General features: G+C 32.8%; 1 protein-coding gene across 8 annotated transcripts in view; it reads right to left on the reverse strand.

The window, feature by feature from the left end:
* The window catches only part of KMT2E (lysine methyltransferase 2E (inactive)), an 89,415-nt gene that overhangs the window by 17,817 nt on the left and 52,405 nt on the right, over nucleotides 1-19,193 (reverse strand). For 7 of the 8 annotated variants that reach the window (XM_074193973.1, XM_074193970.1, XM_074193974.1 and 4 more), the window contains 7 exons: nucleotides 19,013-19,051; nucleotides 17,350-17,580; nucleotides 17,134-17,264; nucleotides 14,790-14,907; nucleotides 13,875-13,984; nucleotides 9,429-9,693; nucleotides 8,262-8,360 (listed from right to left, as the gene is read on the reverse strand). In XM_074193973.1, coding sequence (XP_074050074.1) covers nucleotides 8,262-8,360; nucleotides 9,429-9,693; nucleotides 13,875-13,984; nucleotides 14,790-14,907; nucleotides 17,134-17,264; nucleotides 17,350-17,580; nucleotides 19,013-19,051 — 993 coding nt within the window. The remainder of the gene's footprint in view (nucleotides 1-8,261; nucleotides 8,361-9,428; nucleotides 9,694-13,874; nucleotides 13,985-14,789; nucleotides 14,908-17,133; nucleotides 17,265-17,349; nucleotides 17,581-19,012; nucleotides 19,052-19,193) is intronic. The other variant, XM_074193975.1, reaches the window with a different exon arrangement.

The following is a 19,193-nucleotide window of genomic DNA, read 5'->3' on the forward strand; positions in this document are numbered from 1 at the left end:
AAGCACTAGGGAATCAAAGACATATATCCTGCCTTAAAGGATCTTACAATCTAATATGGGGGAAAAGAAAAAATACGTGTTAAACAAATGAAAGTATAGTCCAGTATCAATGGGAGGTCTAGGCAATATGCTATGAGAAACTTTTTATCAATAACAGTAGCTTTATTTGATAAATACTGAGGGTTTCTAATTATCTCAATTGGAAAATCACTCAGAAAAATTTACTTGGAAAATAGGAATAGATCATGGTACATTGATGTTTTAAGGAGCAAAGAATTCCTGAAGGACGGTGATTTTAATACAAAAGAAATTCTGGATTTGGCAAATGACTGAGAGTTGAAGAAGTATGGGTCTCAGAAAAGTAATATCAACAAAAGAAGTTGGATGAGAGACAGGAAAGATGGATCTTGGAATAATATTCTTTCAAAAGCTAAAAATGCTTCACTCTGTTGCCTTCCAAAGGCTTAGCTAAAAACATTGCCCTGCTATATTTTGGAAAGGTAAATAAAATTCAAGAAATTTCATGCAGGTAGTCCTCTATCTATCTGCTCTTTGCTGGAACTGGAGCCAGAAGACCCAAGTTCAGATTTAGCCTCAAGACATTTTACTAGCTGTGCGACCCTGGTCTACAATCTATCTGCTGTTTCTGAGGATCATATGATATAATTGGAAAGCGCTGAGAGTCAACAGCCAAAATCAAGGGCTACTGCTGTGTCAGAAGCATGAGAAAGAAAACCTCAACATTTGACTCCTCCTTTTATGCTAAGGGTTCGGTCATTAGACATCTCCCATCCTCCATAAACTTTCTCTGCAATAATAAATTTACTTTGGTAAAAATGGGGAATAAACACATCATAGGAGAATTTCTAGAGGCATCTTAGAATAAATAGGATACCTGAAAGAAAAGCTCATCAAGAAGATGGCTTTTTATTTCCTGACTTGCTCCTAAAACTTAAATGAGGTAGCATTATTCAGGTTCTTGTTCTTCTTCCTACCTGCATTCTGACTCTCTGTACTATTATTGTGGATCAACTACTTTAAATTCTGTTAACTGTTGAAATCCATAAAATTTAAAGAAATCTAAAGCAGTATTATTTTGCAGGCTAGAAATACCACACATACACACACATTATTAAATACACATGTGTGTGTTTATCAATATCACTTTTATTAGCTCAAAAGGCAAAACTCCTGCTTGTTATCCTTTCAAATGGAAAGGACTCAGGGAAAAGAAAGCAAATATTTCCAGAGAAAGGTGAACAGTAAGCCCTGTAATCCAAAAGCCAGGTGAAGAAGTTCACCCCCCAAAAAGGAATAGACTCATAAACCAAGAAAGGTTTGTAAGAGTGAGGATAAGGAAAAAATTTCTAGGGGGATGAGGAGGAAGAGGAAGAAGACAGAATAAACTTCTGGGGTGCCCAGTTTTAACTTATTTGAAACCTGTGGATCAGTGAGACATAATTAAAAGAATCATTAAATTTTTGGAACAAATCCCAACACCTACACATCTATAAGCTGCAGGACCACAGATATGTCACAATCTAGGAACTCCCATCTGTAGCCTCACAGCATTGGACCATATAGCTCAAATTCTAAAATACAAGGCTCTTAGTTCATGATCCTTTCTCATAATTAAAAAGAAGCAAAAAACCCAAAAACAATCAAACCTAAAATACTTCACAGTTAATCAGGCTTGTTAGATTTAATTAAAAGAAAGAGTAAAAAGCACTGAGTTCTCCCTCTTATTCACTACCTCTGGAAGCTCAGACAAGTTACTTACTCATCTCTCTATTTCCTTATCTCTATAAGAATGTTCAAAGAGGTATCCTTTAAGGTCACTTCCAGCTTCAGAGCCTAAGAGTGAAACACATTTTTTCCTATACCAGATTATCAATAAGTCTGATTTTTCTGCTATAAGAAATTGTCACCAACCTTTATTATAAATTCCTTAAAAGCAATTGTGTATATCTAAATGTTGTCATAATTATAATTAACTGTTAATATGCTTTGAAGCATCTAATCTATGTAATTAAACATTACAAAAATGAGAAGTTTGCTCTAATAGGATTTTGTTTCCACTTTAGGGTGCTACTGAAGCCTGAGTAAGTAGTGAACCCCTCTTGACTAGGAAAGATGAACAACTAGCAACAATTGAAAGTCATTCTCTATAGATATCTATAACCTGTGTACAAAGAATGAGAAGTGGAACTTATCCTCATCTATGCTAGGGCTACCCTTCAATATCACAGAATGTGACATATTCTTATAACTATTTGGGTACTTTGTGAGAATTAGGAGTTCAGGTTACAAGAGTAATTTAAATATATAACTTGAAACACTTCTGCACTTAAAAAATCCCCTTAGTTAAGGATAAATTTCAACATCCATGTTCAATTTAAAAGACCGATAAGTATAAATTATAATTTAGAGCACTGATTCAATTTATAAAGGAACAAATCATATGATTCTCATGTTATGTACTTAAATATTAGAAATACAAATAAAATGTCATGTCTTACATATTAATAGTAAATAACACAAAGAGGATAAATGAAACTACATTCTCTTTTTCCTTCTTAGTTTACTTGACAAACAATGGCCTTCTGGAGAAAAATTGACCAAATGGCTCATATAATCTAAGGACAATCATTGTTTCATAAGATTATTAATGTCAACAGACGGTAAAACAAAGTGATATAGGAACATGTTTCTAATTATTTTACATTTAGGTAATGACAGTGTTTTAGCCTACACATATTTTTCATGCTGTCATGACTACAAATCATGTACAGCACAAGAATAATATTAATAGAATACATTTATGTAATCTATATATTTTATATAGTACTTTAAGATTTGCCAAGTGCCTTTTATTTGTGTCACTTGATCTTCACAAAACAGGAAGATATTCCCTTTTTACAGATGAAGGAAATTGAAGCTGACAGAGGTCAAGTAACTTGACCAGGGTCACAGAACTACTACGTGTCCGAGGCAAAGATTATAGCTCAGGTTTTATTAAATACTTCAAAATTACATGTAACCAACCTCCCTTTATTTAGTCACCTGTAGAGACATGTAATAGTAATTTTCTGCAACAAGTATGACTTTTTGCAAAAAGTGGTTGAAAAAATGTCATACATAAAGAACATGTATTAAAAAAGGGCAAAAAAGTATGCTTAATCCTGTATAGAGTGAGGGAGAATATCACGAATATAGTTCCATTTTTATCTGCCAATCTAGTCTAAAGAAAAACAGAGGAAAGTCTTTAGTATTCCTCTGGGGAAATCTTTTATAGAAAGATTATGGAAAAACAATAAGAAATGAGAAGGTACAGATGGGTTGCAAACTTTGATGTAAGAATTCACTTCATTTGCAAAATATTTATCCTGTTTCCATGACTAGACATACCACATTTATCTGAAGTCCAGTTCAAATATGCCTCCTCAAATTTCCTCAGATTTCTCAATGCCCTGGATCTTCATGCTCTTTTAAATGAATGAATTATTATTACAATTACTTTTTTGATTGCTTTGCATTCATCATATTGTTAGCAGGCTGCCATAGTATTTTTTTTGTCCAAGTACCTAACAGGTAGTATATATTTTAATCCTTACTCAGTTGAATTAAGTGAATGGGGGGAGAAGTGAATCACATCAACAAATTAGTGAGATTCTCATACATGCAGAGTTCTCGGTGCTATGATTCTGGAAATTAGCATTTTAACAAAAAGATATAAAAGTTATAGATAATTCACACTAATGATATATTATTAAGATCTGATAAGATGTAACTGAAGGAAAATATTTCACTTGGATTTTAGCTTTGCAATTTATCACCAAAAATAAAGTATATGAAGATCAATTCATTATTAAAATTTCTAATTATAAACATCTACTAAGAAAAATTAATATTTTATGGATGAGACAGATTTATGTGCAGAAAGAGAAAGTGACCTTTCCAAGGTCTCCTCCTCCCTTCTTTTCCACTACAAAACAGTAATAACTTAAAATAATCAGATAGAGTGGACAGTTGCTGAGTGTCTAAAGTAGGTGCTCACAACAAGTAAAAGGACTCCTCAGATGAACAAAATTCCTCTACTGACTCAAATTGGCACTTTCTCAACAACTGTAAGTAGGTAGGTGTTTGGTGTCCAGGTCTCCAATGCTATATCTATTATGCTATGGTGTCTTTCAGAACTTTTTATCAGTTTATACAACTTTTTTTTTTAATGGGGAAAGATGCGGGGACCACTAAGGAAAAGTGCAATTCACATTTAAGGGGCCTAAGCAAAGTTGCTTTATTAAAGATGAAGGCCTAAATAGTTTTGCTCTGTCCCTGCCTTGGAAAATTTATTAAGATAATATATCTCATCTCTCTTGTGCATCTTACTAATTAGAAATTCACTACAAATGCTAAACTGGAAAGAACAGAATAGAAGGTAGGCTGTGTGGCTGCTTTTGAGAATAGCTTGTTCTGTGAATGATTTTGTAATAGTTCTAACCCAAGGAAGAAATTTCAATCAAACAGTCAAATAAAATGGAAATCAGAATATCAGATAATTATGTTTATTTGTATTTGCTCTAGTGTGTAACAGATTCTTAGCAGCAAATTTACCTCCATAATTATTCACTATGTAGGCTAATGGTAAAGTTCTTATACATTTATGTATAATAGAAAAAACACAAAAATCATGAACCATCTATTCCAACTCTCTCATTTTAACAGATAGGAAAACTAAGGCACAAAAAATTCTTGAGTTACTTCCCAAACATCATACAAAATTAGTTTAAGCAAAGATCTGAATGTGACCTCATGTCACTTATTCCAATTTAGTTGTAATGAATGTATCACAAAATAAATGCCAGTAACCTGATTATTAAGGAGAAAATAAAGACTAAAATTACATTTTACCAACTACTGTTGAGATAACTATCTTACTCAATTTTAGAGGACAAAGAATACAAAGGAATTATGTGATTCAAGGAGCCAGAGAAGGATGAATTCTTTAAAAACAAACTTAATTATATAGCATTTATTATATAATAATAATTGCTTCAAAAAACTCCCAAGTTCGTTCTTGTAGGAACTACTGGGATCAACTCCAAAAATCTTCGGTGTAATAGTAGGAAAACCTTCCTGTCCATACAAGGCTTTTCAAAAGGAAATCTTCACAATGCTCTTTATGACACACCAGAAAGGCCCTTTTTACACCTGAAGATCAATTACTGGAGCTATGAAGAGGTCAAGGAAGAAAAGATGTCAGTGATCCTATGTTCATCTTTCTTTCCTCCCCTAGATTTATAGTGTATTTCAAAATACAATTGATTGGGAAACCAAAGATCTACCAGATTCATCTGAAGGTTAATTGTCACGAAATAATGATCTACAGAATTTTCTGCTTCTTCACAAATATTTAATTCTTTAGAATTATAGCATTAATGGCATTATGGGCCCTTTCTTAGAATGTTTTTTTTATGAATAAAACACTTTGCACTATAAAAAGGAAATTATATTGAAATATTTCCCCCCTCCATTCAAGTTCACAAATGACCTGAAATTCTTATTTGACAGATCTCTCAAACTTAATACTGATAGAGTAATCAATCAAACTCAAATATACTCAACTTCTAAACCAATAACCAGTTTTAATTCATTACTCAAAGATGTCTATCTAGTCTGTGAAGCAAAAAAGAAAATGAATCATGAGCACCTGCCTATAAAGGCACTGTACTGGGTTAAAGGGTAGGAGAGGATATCCTGTAGGGTCAAACAATGAGGCTATAAATCCCATCCCCCTAAACAGCATGGATACAATCTTACTTTTTCTGGAAAGAAAAGCAATGGAGAAAGAACTACCCAAAAATAAAATACTCTAAAATGTAGTTATCCCAATATATAGTTCTTACAGGATTTTCTTGGCCATCTGCTGAAGGCCCTTTATAATATAGCCCTAACCAAAATTTCAAGTCATGAAAAGTAAATTTGAACTACATTCCCCAGTTACTTTCACATGTAAAAATCTCATCACTTCAAGTAAAAATGATTTGGGGACCTATATTGTTTTGTACAACTTTTATAGCACATTAGGGACTATATTATACTTCCTTTCACCTCTCAGGGCACAATTTACAGAGGAGATAAAATATTAAGTCAGTCTTTCTTAGTCTCCTTTTTCCTTCCAAGTCCAGTTACCCCTGTACCAAACTCCTCAGCAAAAAAGGTTGACTAACATCCACAAGCATATATAGATCTATTGCCTGGACTTTAGGAATTGGAGATATGCTGCTTCAGGTTTTTCTAGGTTGATTGTTTCGTCATTTCCCCTTTAAAATGAAAAGATTCTGCTCTTTTTTTGAATACACTCAAAGTTTTTAAAGACAAGAACAGAAATCATTACTATGTATTAGGCATTGTGCTAACCACTTTACAAATATTATCTTATTTGATCCTCAAAACAACCTGAGAGGTGAGTGCGAATATTTATCCTCATCTCATGGCTGAGGAAACCAAGGCAGACAGAGGCTAAGTGACTTGCCCAAGGTGACAGAGGTAATGAGATTCTGAAGTTGCAGCTGAATTTGAGTCTTCCATTGTGACATCTAACTGACTAATGAAAAAAAGAACACCACCACTATATCTCCTGAAAAGGTAAAAGAAAGGGGAATATGATAGGTTAAGGAGAAAGAAAGAAAGGGCACTTAAAAGATACGGAATTTTTCAGTTGCCCATCTTGGATATGGGTTTAAACTAATCCTCAGAACTAATAGTATAGTCACGAGAAGTAAAAGACAAGACAGAACAAGCAATTTTTTCACCAAAGTACCCAACTAAATACCCATAGTTTTATTTGCAGTATAGAGGCATAAATCAACTTGTTTTAAGTTTCTCTTGTGATTCCTTCTTGTTTCAGTTCAGTTACAAAGTAAGTTCCTCTTTCAAAAAGGACACAGTAATACTCCCTTATTATCTATATTGATCTCACCACATTTGGTTAATCCAAAAAACCCTTTTCTCTAAGGCTCATCTGAACTGAATTACTTATGTCAGGAAGGGTAAGCTTTTCTTCTTTGGGGGCCTGAAAATATACCTAAAGTTTGCCAATAGCTTTGGAGCCTTAAAATCTGATCTAGATAAAAATATTGTGTACTTATAAAGAGGACCTACTTCCCAAGTTGTTTTTATGATCTCCTGTAACATATCTGTGAAAGACAATTTATCAGTGCTTATTTTTATAGCTACAAGGACTATTCTATTTATTTCTACTTCATTCATCCACAATCCTAATCTTAAATAAGACAGTGATTCTGAAGTTATCCTAAGAAATGGTAAGCCTAAATTATCAGAAGTGATGTAGAAGAGACAAATTTATTATGTCTGCAATGACCACATTTCAAGAAATCCCTGAATAGTTCAAGAAATCTTCAGAATTTTAAAGAATACAAACAACAAAAAGATCTGAAAGGAGAGAAAGAAAAAGTAAACAAGGCAGGTTATGTTGACAAATAATTATAGTTTTACTGGTGGAGTCTTCAAATCTCATGCAGTGTTATAATGTTTTAACCCTTGATCTAATGCACTGTTTTCATATTAAATTATAAGACGTGGGGAAAATATCACCCTTTGGACCTATGGAAAAGATCGCTGAAAATTAGCAATCTATCTTCCTTGACTCTGTACTTATTTTCATATATTTAACCAACTTGTACTATATAGTTCTAAAATAATTTTGTCACATGAGAAAATGGGACTACTAAATTTCATTATTTAAGAACTTGGGATTTCCTATTTGCATAAGAAATATCCATTGCTTAAGTACTAGTTAAATAACCTTTAATTCTTTGACTTCACTTCTCTTTTAAAATTGAGGATAAGACATTTTGATGCATAATTGTAAATTAAATTTATTAAAAGTTATGTTTATATAATGTAGATATAAACTTTCTCAAATGCCAAACATATATATATATATATTTATATATATATATATATATGTATAGGCACACGCGCGCGCGCGCGCACACACACACACACACACACACACGTTGGAAAAAAGCATATTAGCAAGAAATTGCTTGGATGGTTAATGGAGAATATTCTCAATGGCACAGCAAGCCCCAAATCTTAAGTTCAAGCACATTTGGGGAACTGACTTCATACTCAATTCTAAAGCCCATTTAAAGGGAGCAACAATTAGCATGGGAAGAGAAGCTGTCACTAAGCCCTAGCAACAGCATTAAGCAGCTACTTGCTTCCCAACTTACCATCTTCCTTTTCCTTTCTGCAATCTGCTCCTCTGATTCCATTTCTACTTCATTGCTAATAGCAGTTTTTTCTTCTATATCATCAATAAAATCTGGCTCCTGAAAGATGGAAATGACTGCTTTACAGAAGCTCCACTAGTCCAACTATAAACTAGGGAAATCTACTAACTGCATAGAGGTTCTAAAATTTCCTAAAAAACCACTATGTCAAAAGCAAACAAACTAGTTAACTGCTAGAACAATTTATAAACTACAGCCTATTTAGACCCATCTTTGAAACTAAAAGTCTCCTGATTTAAGAAGCTGCTCAAATCCAAGTATCCAAGAATATTCTTTTTTAAAGAAAGTTGTTTACACAGTGAAGACATAAACATAGTCTTATGCTATATTTACATTCATCTCAAAATCATATGCAATACACTTGTGCCCATAGCCACACTGCTTAACACAGTGCCTTGCACAAATTAGGCAGTCACAAAGTGAGATTACATTACTTTTCAGGATAATTATCAGCAGCTACATAGAAAAGATAAAGGTATCTGAAATTGATTTAAAACAAGACCCCATCAATAATTCATTTTTGTGATGCCTACAAAATTGGGTTTTTTTAGGGACTAAGTGATTTAAAACACACTACCACCAAAAATAACAACACTATTGAATTTGAAAAATAAACACTAAAAATAATCTCAAAAATCTCATTAATTCTTGATTTTTACTCCACTAGAAACAAAATTTATTTAATTTATAGTTTTGTCAAAGAAGCAGAAAAGATGTTTACTGCTGATGCCAGAATGATTTGAATATTTATGACAGAATCAAGGAAATGAGGGAAATAAAGTCATAAAACTCAGATTTTTGCCTAATTTTCTTTAATGAAACCAGAATGAAAATCACGGAAAAGCCTATATTCAACAGCAAGGAAAACAGTTTTATCAAAGTAGTAATGCCCAAGAATGAAATAAACTCTCAATAAGCCTTTTTTAACGATGACACTGCAAGTACAAATTTTGGTAGAATCTATACTTTACCTAAGACAATGGAATTACTTTAAAAAGAATATTTAAAAGAAAGAATTTGGACTTTAAAAATAACAATTAAAAATTCTTCCCCTTTGTTCATTATATTCTCTGAAAGTTGATATTTGCATTGTGTATATTTCAGTACCTGATTATTTGATATAGATAATCTCAGTGGAGAAAGTTTTCTTTGTTTATTATCTGGACTCCTCATTTTGTTGGTGGCACTTTCACAATCCAGAGTAATATTCTGATTTTGTGTTTCTTTTTCTTTTGAAATGTCCTTCTCTTTCTTTCCTTTTTTTCTTCTGGTTTCATAACCACTATTGATATTTTCCGTTGGTTCAGAACACCGTTTTAAAACTGGACATTCAGGATTTTCTTTGAGGCATGCACAATCCACCTTATACTTGCTGGGAGTGGGGAAGAAGAAATACATGGTTAATATTTATTTTTAAATGTGATTATAAAAATTTAATAATCTATTTTAAAATGCCTAGAATTAAGATTTCATAAATATATCTTAAATATTTATGGTTGAATCACATTTCATAGTAGGAACAAAAATGTAATTAGGAAGTGCGTTTCCATCAAAAATAGAAATTGGGAATGTGACGTCATAATTGCATAGATATTTTAAACTTCTTCATAACTAAATTTTACTCTGAAAATAAACACTTATGGATTCTAGGGTTTTTTTCCCCCCTGACAGTTTCCTATTGTAGGCACATGATCTTAAGGCTTAGTCCTAAAAGACTTTAGTGACTCATTTGAGGGATGAAAACAAAAACTGGCATCTGAAATTTTCTCCAGATATAACAGAAATATTAAAAATAATCCTCCTGACCTCAGAGCATACTTTTTTTTCATCTTTTTGACTTTTGCAGGGAAATGGGATTAAGTGGCTTACCCAAGATCACACAGCTAGGTATTTATTGAGTGTCTGAGGCTAGATTTGGACACAGGTCCTCCTGACTCTAGGGCCAGTGCTCTCTATCCACTGCGCCACTGAAGATACCCCTGAATATACTTTTCAAAAACTAACCCAGGGGCGGCTAGGTGGCTTAGTGAATAAAGCACCAGCCTTCAGGAGTACCTGGGTTCAAATCCAGCTCAGACACTTAATAATTACTAGCTGTGTGGCCTTGGGCAAGCCACTTAATCCCATTTGCCTTACAAAAAAAACAAAAAACTAAACCATTAGCACTAGACATCACATTACTGCAAAATTAAACTACTAATAAATGTAGTAGCAAGAAATGAAATGCAAGTTTACTTTTTAATAAGAAAAGAAGGAAACAGCCAAATTCTTAACTGGTACAAGTGAGAAATAGTTAAAGTACTGAGCTAAAAATTACAATTACACCTAAAACTGAGTTCAAACAGTGAAAAATAGGTGAAAATGTACTTTTATTTGAAGTTCTAATAAAATCTATGTTCAAGATTGCATTTAATGAAAGGCAAATGTAAAATAAATGTATGACTTTTGACTTTTATAATACTTTTGTATTAACTATTATATATTTTTGTATTGCATCTCTCTTTCCACCCTGCTAAGCTCTTAATTATTTTTGAATTTCCTCTAGTTCAGCTCTATGCACATAGTCAAGTGTTTAATAAATAGTTATTGAAAAGGAAAAGCCCAACTAAGAGGACTGCTTTTGGAATAGGAGTCCTCTCACCCTTTGAGGCTTACTGATAAAAAAACACACACCAAGGTTTTGAGAACTTGCTAGAGGTTGGCCTCATCACCTAGAAACTTTTTTTTTTTACAGGGAAGACTTCCAGCTTCTTTCAGTATCTCTTGATTAGCCCATTTTCTGGTGATTGCAGTTGTAGGACTGAAGAGATACAGTGGCAAGTTTGACTCCTATTTCCTCAGGTCTGCTTAAGCACTCAGTAGCCAGCTTGCAAAGAGCCATCCCCGCAGGCCCCAGTGAGAAGGTGTAAAACAGACATGCCACCATCACTCATTTACCACCAATGGAGAGAAGAGAGGATACTGAGAGAAGTAGGAGAAACAACAAAACAACAAAAATCAAAAGCCTGCTTCTGGGACAAGGGAGGTAGTAAATTGTACCACCTTGTGTTACTTACTGTGCGTGGAGGATTTCAGCCTCTTATATCAACCATGCATGGAAAACACTGACACATGTGCATTGGTAAAAATATCAAGACTCGGCGCTACCCAGTTCTTTAATTTCTCATCTTTTTCAGCTACCTAGTCCTAAATTTAGAGGGAACAACTACAATTCTGAAAGCAGCTCCTGGAAATTGTGAGTTGTTAGTCTCCCGAATCATGATGTCATATGGCCCAGCCTGGCAAACTTGTTTTACAGTCAAAACCATCTAGTTTTAAAACTAGGAACCAAAGATCTGATTGCTATCTTCAAAATGTATTTACTCCATATAAAAGCTAAGCATTTTAAAAAATGTGTTTAGTTGAAGCATTAAATAAAATCATAAGTATAATAGTGTTTTGCAAGCACTTGGGGAAAAGGTTTATTGTTCAAGATTTTGTTCTGGCCATGATTTTCATTTTAAAAATGACAGCAAATCAACTTAATCAGTTAGATTAAGTGTGGAAGAGATCAAAGCTTACAAAACCCCCAAACATCTTTTAAACAATGAACAAATCAAAAGAAAATGTAAAGTTGCCAAAAAAAGCCTTAGTATGGGGTTTGTTTTAATAGTCTAAAATTCCATTAAGATTTCTGAGACTGTGTATAACAAGTAAAAAGAAAACCTATTATTTGGGAAATGCTTCTAAAGACCATTGCTCTGAAACCCTATTTTCATAAATCTAACAGCCAAGTCAAAAAGAAAAAAAAGATATACCTCACCTAGATGGTGAGACTTTTCTTTGTACAACTATGAGAGTGAATATATGTAGACCAAAATAGAATGCTACTATTTATTTTTTAGAATCTATGAAAATAACCATAGAGGAATAGGTTAAGTATAATGCTTTAGTACTAGGCTACTCAATTTCTTTCTTTCTTTTTTTTTTTTTAGGTTTTTGCAAAGCAATGGGGTTAAGTGGCTTGCCCAAGGCCACACATCTAGGTAATTATGAAGTGCCTGAGGCTGGATTTGAACTCAGGTACTCCTGACTCCAGGGTCTGGGCTCTATCCACTGTTCCACCTAGCCACTCCCTAGGCTACTCAATTGGCAAGAGAAAGGAAAAGGACTTCCTGAGTTAAAGACCTCCAAGTTATCTGTCTTAGAAGCAGTCCCAATAATCCATTTTGGGAGTAGGGGATGCAACTCACAGGAAAAAATGAAATATGATTTTTAGTTATATCTATATTTAGCCTAATTATTGTATAGTCTTTAGTCATATTCTAGAATGCTATTATTACTCCCTGATTTAGTTTGTCAAGACCTCAAATTTTCTTATAGAACACTAGCTTAAAAATACAGTAGCATTAATATTTTCAAAATGTAATTAAATCCAAAAGCACCTGTTTTGGTACCATTTCTGCTCACATGTAAGGTGGGTAGGGAAATAAGAATTATTAAAAGTCATTTTTATCACAGCATTATCAGTTAACCTGGGAAGAAGGCAAAGGGAAGCCTTAGTATTCTTAGTTCTTTTTCATTAATATGGTAGCAGAATCCAGAAATCTCTAGACTTTAAATTATCTCCCAAATGAGTCAACTTTATCTCCAAAGTATCCCAAACTCTGTGTCCTATTTTAACAGTATTTTTGTATGGAATGTTTTAATTCCCAATCCTTGGTCCTTCTACCAGCCCACACTTGAGCAGAAAGGAAAAGGAGAGAGAAATCTTGACTTGGGATTTTATCAAGAAAAGGAAATCCTAGTTGAAGTCTTAATTTTATTAATGTAGATGGGCACTTTCTCTACTATTTATAATTTTAAAGAGATTAGATGATTTGACCAGAATGACAATGACAGTTTTAGAGGTATATCTTCCTGACTCCAAAGCCAAGTCACTTATGAAATACCACCTTTCTACCTCATTTTAAAGACAAAAAGGATTTTTTTTGAGTGAAAAATTTATTATTGTTAACTAAAACTAGAAAGCATAGGAATTAAAAGTATTTCTGCATGAACTATTTTTAAAAGAATGAAGTATTCTTTTAAAGAGACAAGCTATTTCTAGATAATATAATGGATAAAAATATTTATGAGCTTTTTAAAAAGGCTTTTATAGAATACAAATCTCACAAATACAAATTTCACAAATTAGATGAACCTTTTTTCAAGGAATCAAAATTCTCTCCCTTACTTCTATGATCAAAACAAATAATACCTAAAAATCATTCTTAGAAGTGAATAATATCCAAGAATGGTAACTGGTTATGGATTTAAAAAGGCACTACAATATATGTCTAATATTACTTTTAATAAGCATAAAAATTTGTCTCATTATGACTAAAGCAATGATAATTGAGAAAGCTTTCCCTTAGTCTTTTTCTAAAGGTAGAGTAGGGATACTTTTGTGAGATTCATCAGAAAAAAATCTTAAGTGATTACATTAGAAATAATGAGTAATTACATAGAATTTATTACTCAGGTTATCCAACAACTTAAAAATGTATGCAAAATGGCAACTCCTGCACGTACCAATTTCCATAGTCAAAATCAAAAGCAATAGTAATTTCAGTTCCCTTTGGAATGCTCTGGATAGAGTAAATATAAAGATGAATGGTTCCATCTTCAATGACATGCCTCACCTAGAAAGCAAATAATGATGAAGCTTAGTCCACAGTACTATTCCAGATACAGAAACATTTTAAAAACCTGTATGTCCATTCATTATACTAGGTTCCTTGAAAAGGCTGAAACTTAATGAACAAATGAACCTGATTTTATGCTGACTTATAAGTCTAAATTTTATGCTGACTTAGAAGTATAAAAATATAGTCATTGGTATAAAAATATAGTCATATATATATAATATATGTATATATATATTACACATACATCATACTAATCATAATAATTTGCTTTAACTTTCATTTTACTTCTTGCCTAAATTTTTAGGCATCCTAGGATTTTAGGACTGAAATGAATTTTAAGATCATATTGTTCAACCTCCTCATTTTACAGACCAGGAAAATTGAAACAGGTTAAATGACCTACAAGGTCAAGGGGCTATAAGGCGAAGAGCAAGGATTGTCAGACTCCAGATCCTGAGCTCTCCCTTCTTTTATACTATGTTACTTATCAACATCTGATAAGGTCCCACATCTCATAATAAACTTCATGACCATGAATAAACTTTTTGTAATTAACATACCACAAATGTCCTTGTGTTTTTATGAAGGCACCAAAAGATGAAATGGCACAATTAAAAGGGTGATCATGACCTCTTCTTTAACTTAGAAATCCATGAAAAGTTAGACATATAGCTATTTAATAAATAAGGTATCATTTTCACTGAGGAAAATGCCATACAACAGCAAATCAGTCATTTAAGTTTGAGTTTAAGGAGTCAAAATATTAATTTTATATTTAAAAACCATAAAAACAACCTACCTCTGCATTTGGTGTACAAGAACGCCTAATGAATCGAGCCTCATTTCCAAAAGTCCTTGCATCAACACACATTTCTAGCCCGTGAAATTTAGAGTAGAATAAAACAAAAGGATATGGCCTGCAAAGGAAAAATGGTATCATTCAATGGCATTTTAATGTGGCAAAAGATTACATTTCAAAAATTTGTATTCTAATTAGAATTTGTTACAAAGGAAAATTAAATGTAAGTCAAAATTATAGTCATAATATTAAGGTGAGGTAGTTCATTTTAGTGGGATTTTTAAATGGGTAACTTAGCAGTCACATTTCCTGTGAACAGGAAATCAAAGTAGAAACACATTAAGTCTAAAACTGCCAAACACTTCAGCCACCTCCTCCCTTTCCTGAATTTTTGTGTGCCATGTTTGGATTTGATGGGTAACTTGAAAATCTAACTTAAATTAGTAACTTACATCAGGTAGTTACATTCAAGATGGAGAAAAAAAATTGAGGAAACTTAAACTTAAATGAAAATTCTCTCTCTTTCTATACTGCCAAGAACATAGAATAAGTTTTTTCTTCTTATAAGATCTTAGAATATCTCTAATAAATTTAACACTAAGGGAATGTTAACTAAAAAGGATTCTACTAGAGATGTACAAACATATCTTACTTTAAGCAAACCATCTATCTGGAAAGCCAGATTTTACAAGAATTATTGGGTGGTTAAACCATGTCAATTACCATTGGATATTTTTACATTGAACTTTTTAGAGCAATTAAAATGACTTTGTACATGACATGCATCTACATATACAACACAAGACATGACACATCTCTATCTATGGAACTGTCTAACACCTTGGAATTAAAAAGCATAAACAGTAAGAAATTGATTAATTAGTGAATGTCAACTAGGACACAGGATTTAAAATTTAATTACTGGTTAAAATACTCAAGAAATAAGCAATGACCTAGGACTCACCTAAGCACATCCTATCAAAATTTCCAGAAACTAATGAGATGATATCTGCCAATGGATCATAATCTCTATACTTTCTGAAAGAATTATTTAGCTTTTGAATCAGACTCCCTATCAGTAAGGATCCCTGATGCCACATGTTATAATTCCTGCTACTGGCAAGGCTGAGTCTAGATATCTTAATATTGAGAATTCAGAACTGTAATGGGCTGGTCAAATCAAGTGGCAGAGTTTAGCATCAATCTAGTACAAGCCATGAAAACAAGGGGGTCAACAAGTGGAAATAAACAGACCCAGGTTAGAAATGGAAAGTTGGTTACAAGTCTAGTGTTAATCATTAGTGGTAATGGGCCCATGACTCATGAGTGGCTCCAGAACTTCTATTTTTTATTGAGGCCAGGAAACGAAGTCTCAAAATAGAGTTACTTATAATAGCTTCTGTATCCCCCCCCCCCCATTTGTTTTAGTTTTATTTTTTTAGATTTTTCAAGGCAATGGGGTTAAGTGACTTGCCCAAGGCCACACGGCTAGGTAATTATTAAAGTGTCTGAGGTTGGATTTGTACTCCTGACTCCAAGGCCGGTGCTCTATTCACTGCGCCACCTAGCCACCCTCCCCCCCCTCTATTTTTAATGGATACTATTTGAAGTTGGTTATTAAGACAATTAGAAGATAAAACTTACAAAAGTGAAGTATTTTGAACTGTTTTTTTTCAAGTGTTCCTTTAGATATCACCTCATAATCTTAAAAGTGTCTGAATGACCTCAGAACTTATGCTTGTGCAGCCCTCTAAGTTTCCAGTTGAAGAAACTTGTTTCTAGAGCAATGGCTCTCAACCTTTTCTCTAATGTTTTCTTATAGCAGAGTAAAGCAATCAAGCAAAAATGAAAATTTAAATTAGAAATAAAATTAAGTTCCTCAACATTTGGATCTTCAAACCCATTAAACCAAGGTCTATAGTGGAAGATATAGTTTTAAGTCTTTGAGGACAAAGAAGTCATTGCACGACCTTCAGATGCCAAGGCAGGAAGCCTTGTTAACTATAATTAGGGATGGGGTAAAAGTGGAGAATATGAATGTGGGAACAAATTTTGTTGCACCATCTTTTAGAACTACCAATCTGCTGAGAGAAATGAAAGGACCTGCTTAAGGTCACAAAGAAAGTCTTTAGCAAAGACAAATCTCTTGCCTCCTAGCCATATGCCCTTTGCAATACAGCAGACTATCTTCATTATTATGTCAAAATGAACAGTTTTAATTTTAAGTTTAAAATGGCAGAAAGCTATTTAAAAAGTCAAATTTAAACTTTCAATTTATTTCCATTTAAATCAATAAACTTACTTGAAAGAAAACAACAAAGACAACAATAAGTTAAATATGTACCTCTTAAAGAAATATCCATTTGCTTCAAACTGTTCTCTTAGCATGAACTTCCCTCTATATTCAATAATAAGGGCATCAGGAGGCAAATCTTTGGCAGATTTCAGAATTTTCTTGTTTTTTTGTACATAGCTCTAAAAAAAATGTCAAAGTGAAATTTTAAAACAGAATCATCTTAGATATTAATACTCTTAATTTTATCCAATCTTTCATAGTTACCTCTACAGGGGGCTTGAAGATCAGATTGCTGGTATTTGATTCTGATTTGTTATTCATTTCTTTCTTATCATTTCCACTGCCTAATCGTAAAGCTATTCTTTGTGCCTCTCTTTGGACACCCTCGCTGTACTGGTTATTATTTGCTTCTTCGTAACGATCCATCCAAGCTTTGATTTTAGTTTCCCATCCAAAATTTGACCCATCAGAAGGCTCAATCTCTGGAGCTGAACCCTGGAAAAAAAAAATCACAACAAACTTACTATTGATATTTATACATAATAGGAATTAAAGTGCTAACCTACGTACTCTAAAAACAGAAATAATACATGAGAACATAGTATAAACACGGAAATCATCTATGAGATTAGGAAAATGATTTTTATTTCCTAAGGCAGCACTGCTAAAAAAAAAAAAATTACTACACCAATACAGCAAAGGTATAGAGAAAGGTGAAAGGATATAGGCAGGCAAGGATTGTGTTTAAGTCATCTATGCCACAAACTATAGATAAGACAGTGATGTCTGTCTATCTTGCAGCAAATGGCAATTTTGCCATTCCTGTTTCTATCAATGCCAGAAATATTTAGTACTAGAAAACAAATACACACACAAAAACACACAAGCCCCACTTTTAAAAGTTATCACAAATCCATTTAAAAATCATAAATTTTTTTACAACTTGATCTGATTCTTTACAATTTGATTTTCTTAATTACTATCGTATATTTAAGATCTAAAATTTGGTTAAAACTGCCTTAGGAGTATTTAATTGTTGGAATTGACCAAATGTGAAATGGTCAAAATCCCAGTCACAAACACTGTTTCTGAGCTTGTATTCCTAAATCCTCTATTTCTTTGAAAGTGAAAATTAAATCATATAGCCAGACAAGATAAGACTCAGAAATGGTAGAACAAAACAAAATACTTCAAGCTCTTTCAGTATATTAAAATGTTTGAAGTCAAAAAAAATATACATGGACTCTTAATGAAGTTTCCCCATGCAACATAAACTTTATGAATTTAGAAATATGTATGACAGAAAATCCTCTAAATATTTAAAATCATAATATTAGTGATTTAAACATTAAGTATACCAGGATACCATTATTTCAATTTTTCTTCAAACAATATTCTACGACTATACAGATTTGAACTCAGAAGTAAGAATAGCATTCCATTTATTTTGGTTATAATAGACACAAAAGCTCAAAATTGCACAATGACTGAATACCCTCTGCCAGCTTTGTGATACATAAAAAATTATGAGGTGACAAATATGGTAGCATTCTAACTAATTTTGAGTGACTATCTCTCTCTCTCACACACACACACACACACACACACAGACATGTTTTTTAAAGTATTTGCTGCTGGGTACTATAAAAAATTGACATCTTTGAGTATCTGCATACCTTTGTAATTTTACCAACATTATCATAATAGATTACAAATAACCAGATGTGCTCATGTCATTCTCCCTTTACTCCTTACAAATTTTTAAAGAGTGATAATAACACTAGAAATCTTTTATATCCCTAGAACACCTTCTGGTTAAAATACTGAGTAATGAAAAGTAAATTTAAGTAGTAAAGGTTCTAAATAAATGAAGCCTTTGAATAACAATTGTTTATTGCATAGTGTGAAATTTTAAAAATATGTTTACCTTAACTCTTGATGATTTCCTAGATCCTTCACGAAAAGACTAAAATAAAGACAGATTATAGATTAGATAAGTCAAACTTTAAAATTTAAATATTAATAAGGCAATAATAAAAGACACTGCAGGATGCTCTAGGCATAATGAGGAATACAGCTAAAAGACAGGATTAATATTTGATTTAAGG

The sequence above is a fragment of the Macrotis lagotis genome, chromosome 7, assembly GCF_037893015.1.
Source record: "Macrotis lagotis isolate mMagLag1 chromosome 7, bilby.v1.9.chrom.fasta, whole genome shotgun sequence".
Lineage (NCBI taxonomy): Eukaryota > Metazoa > Chordata > Mammalia > Peramelemorphia > Peramelidae > Macrotis > Macrotis lagotis.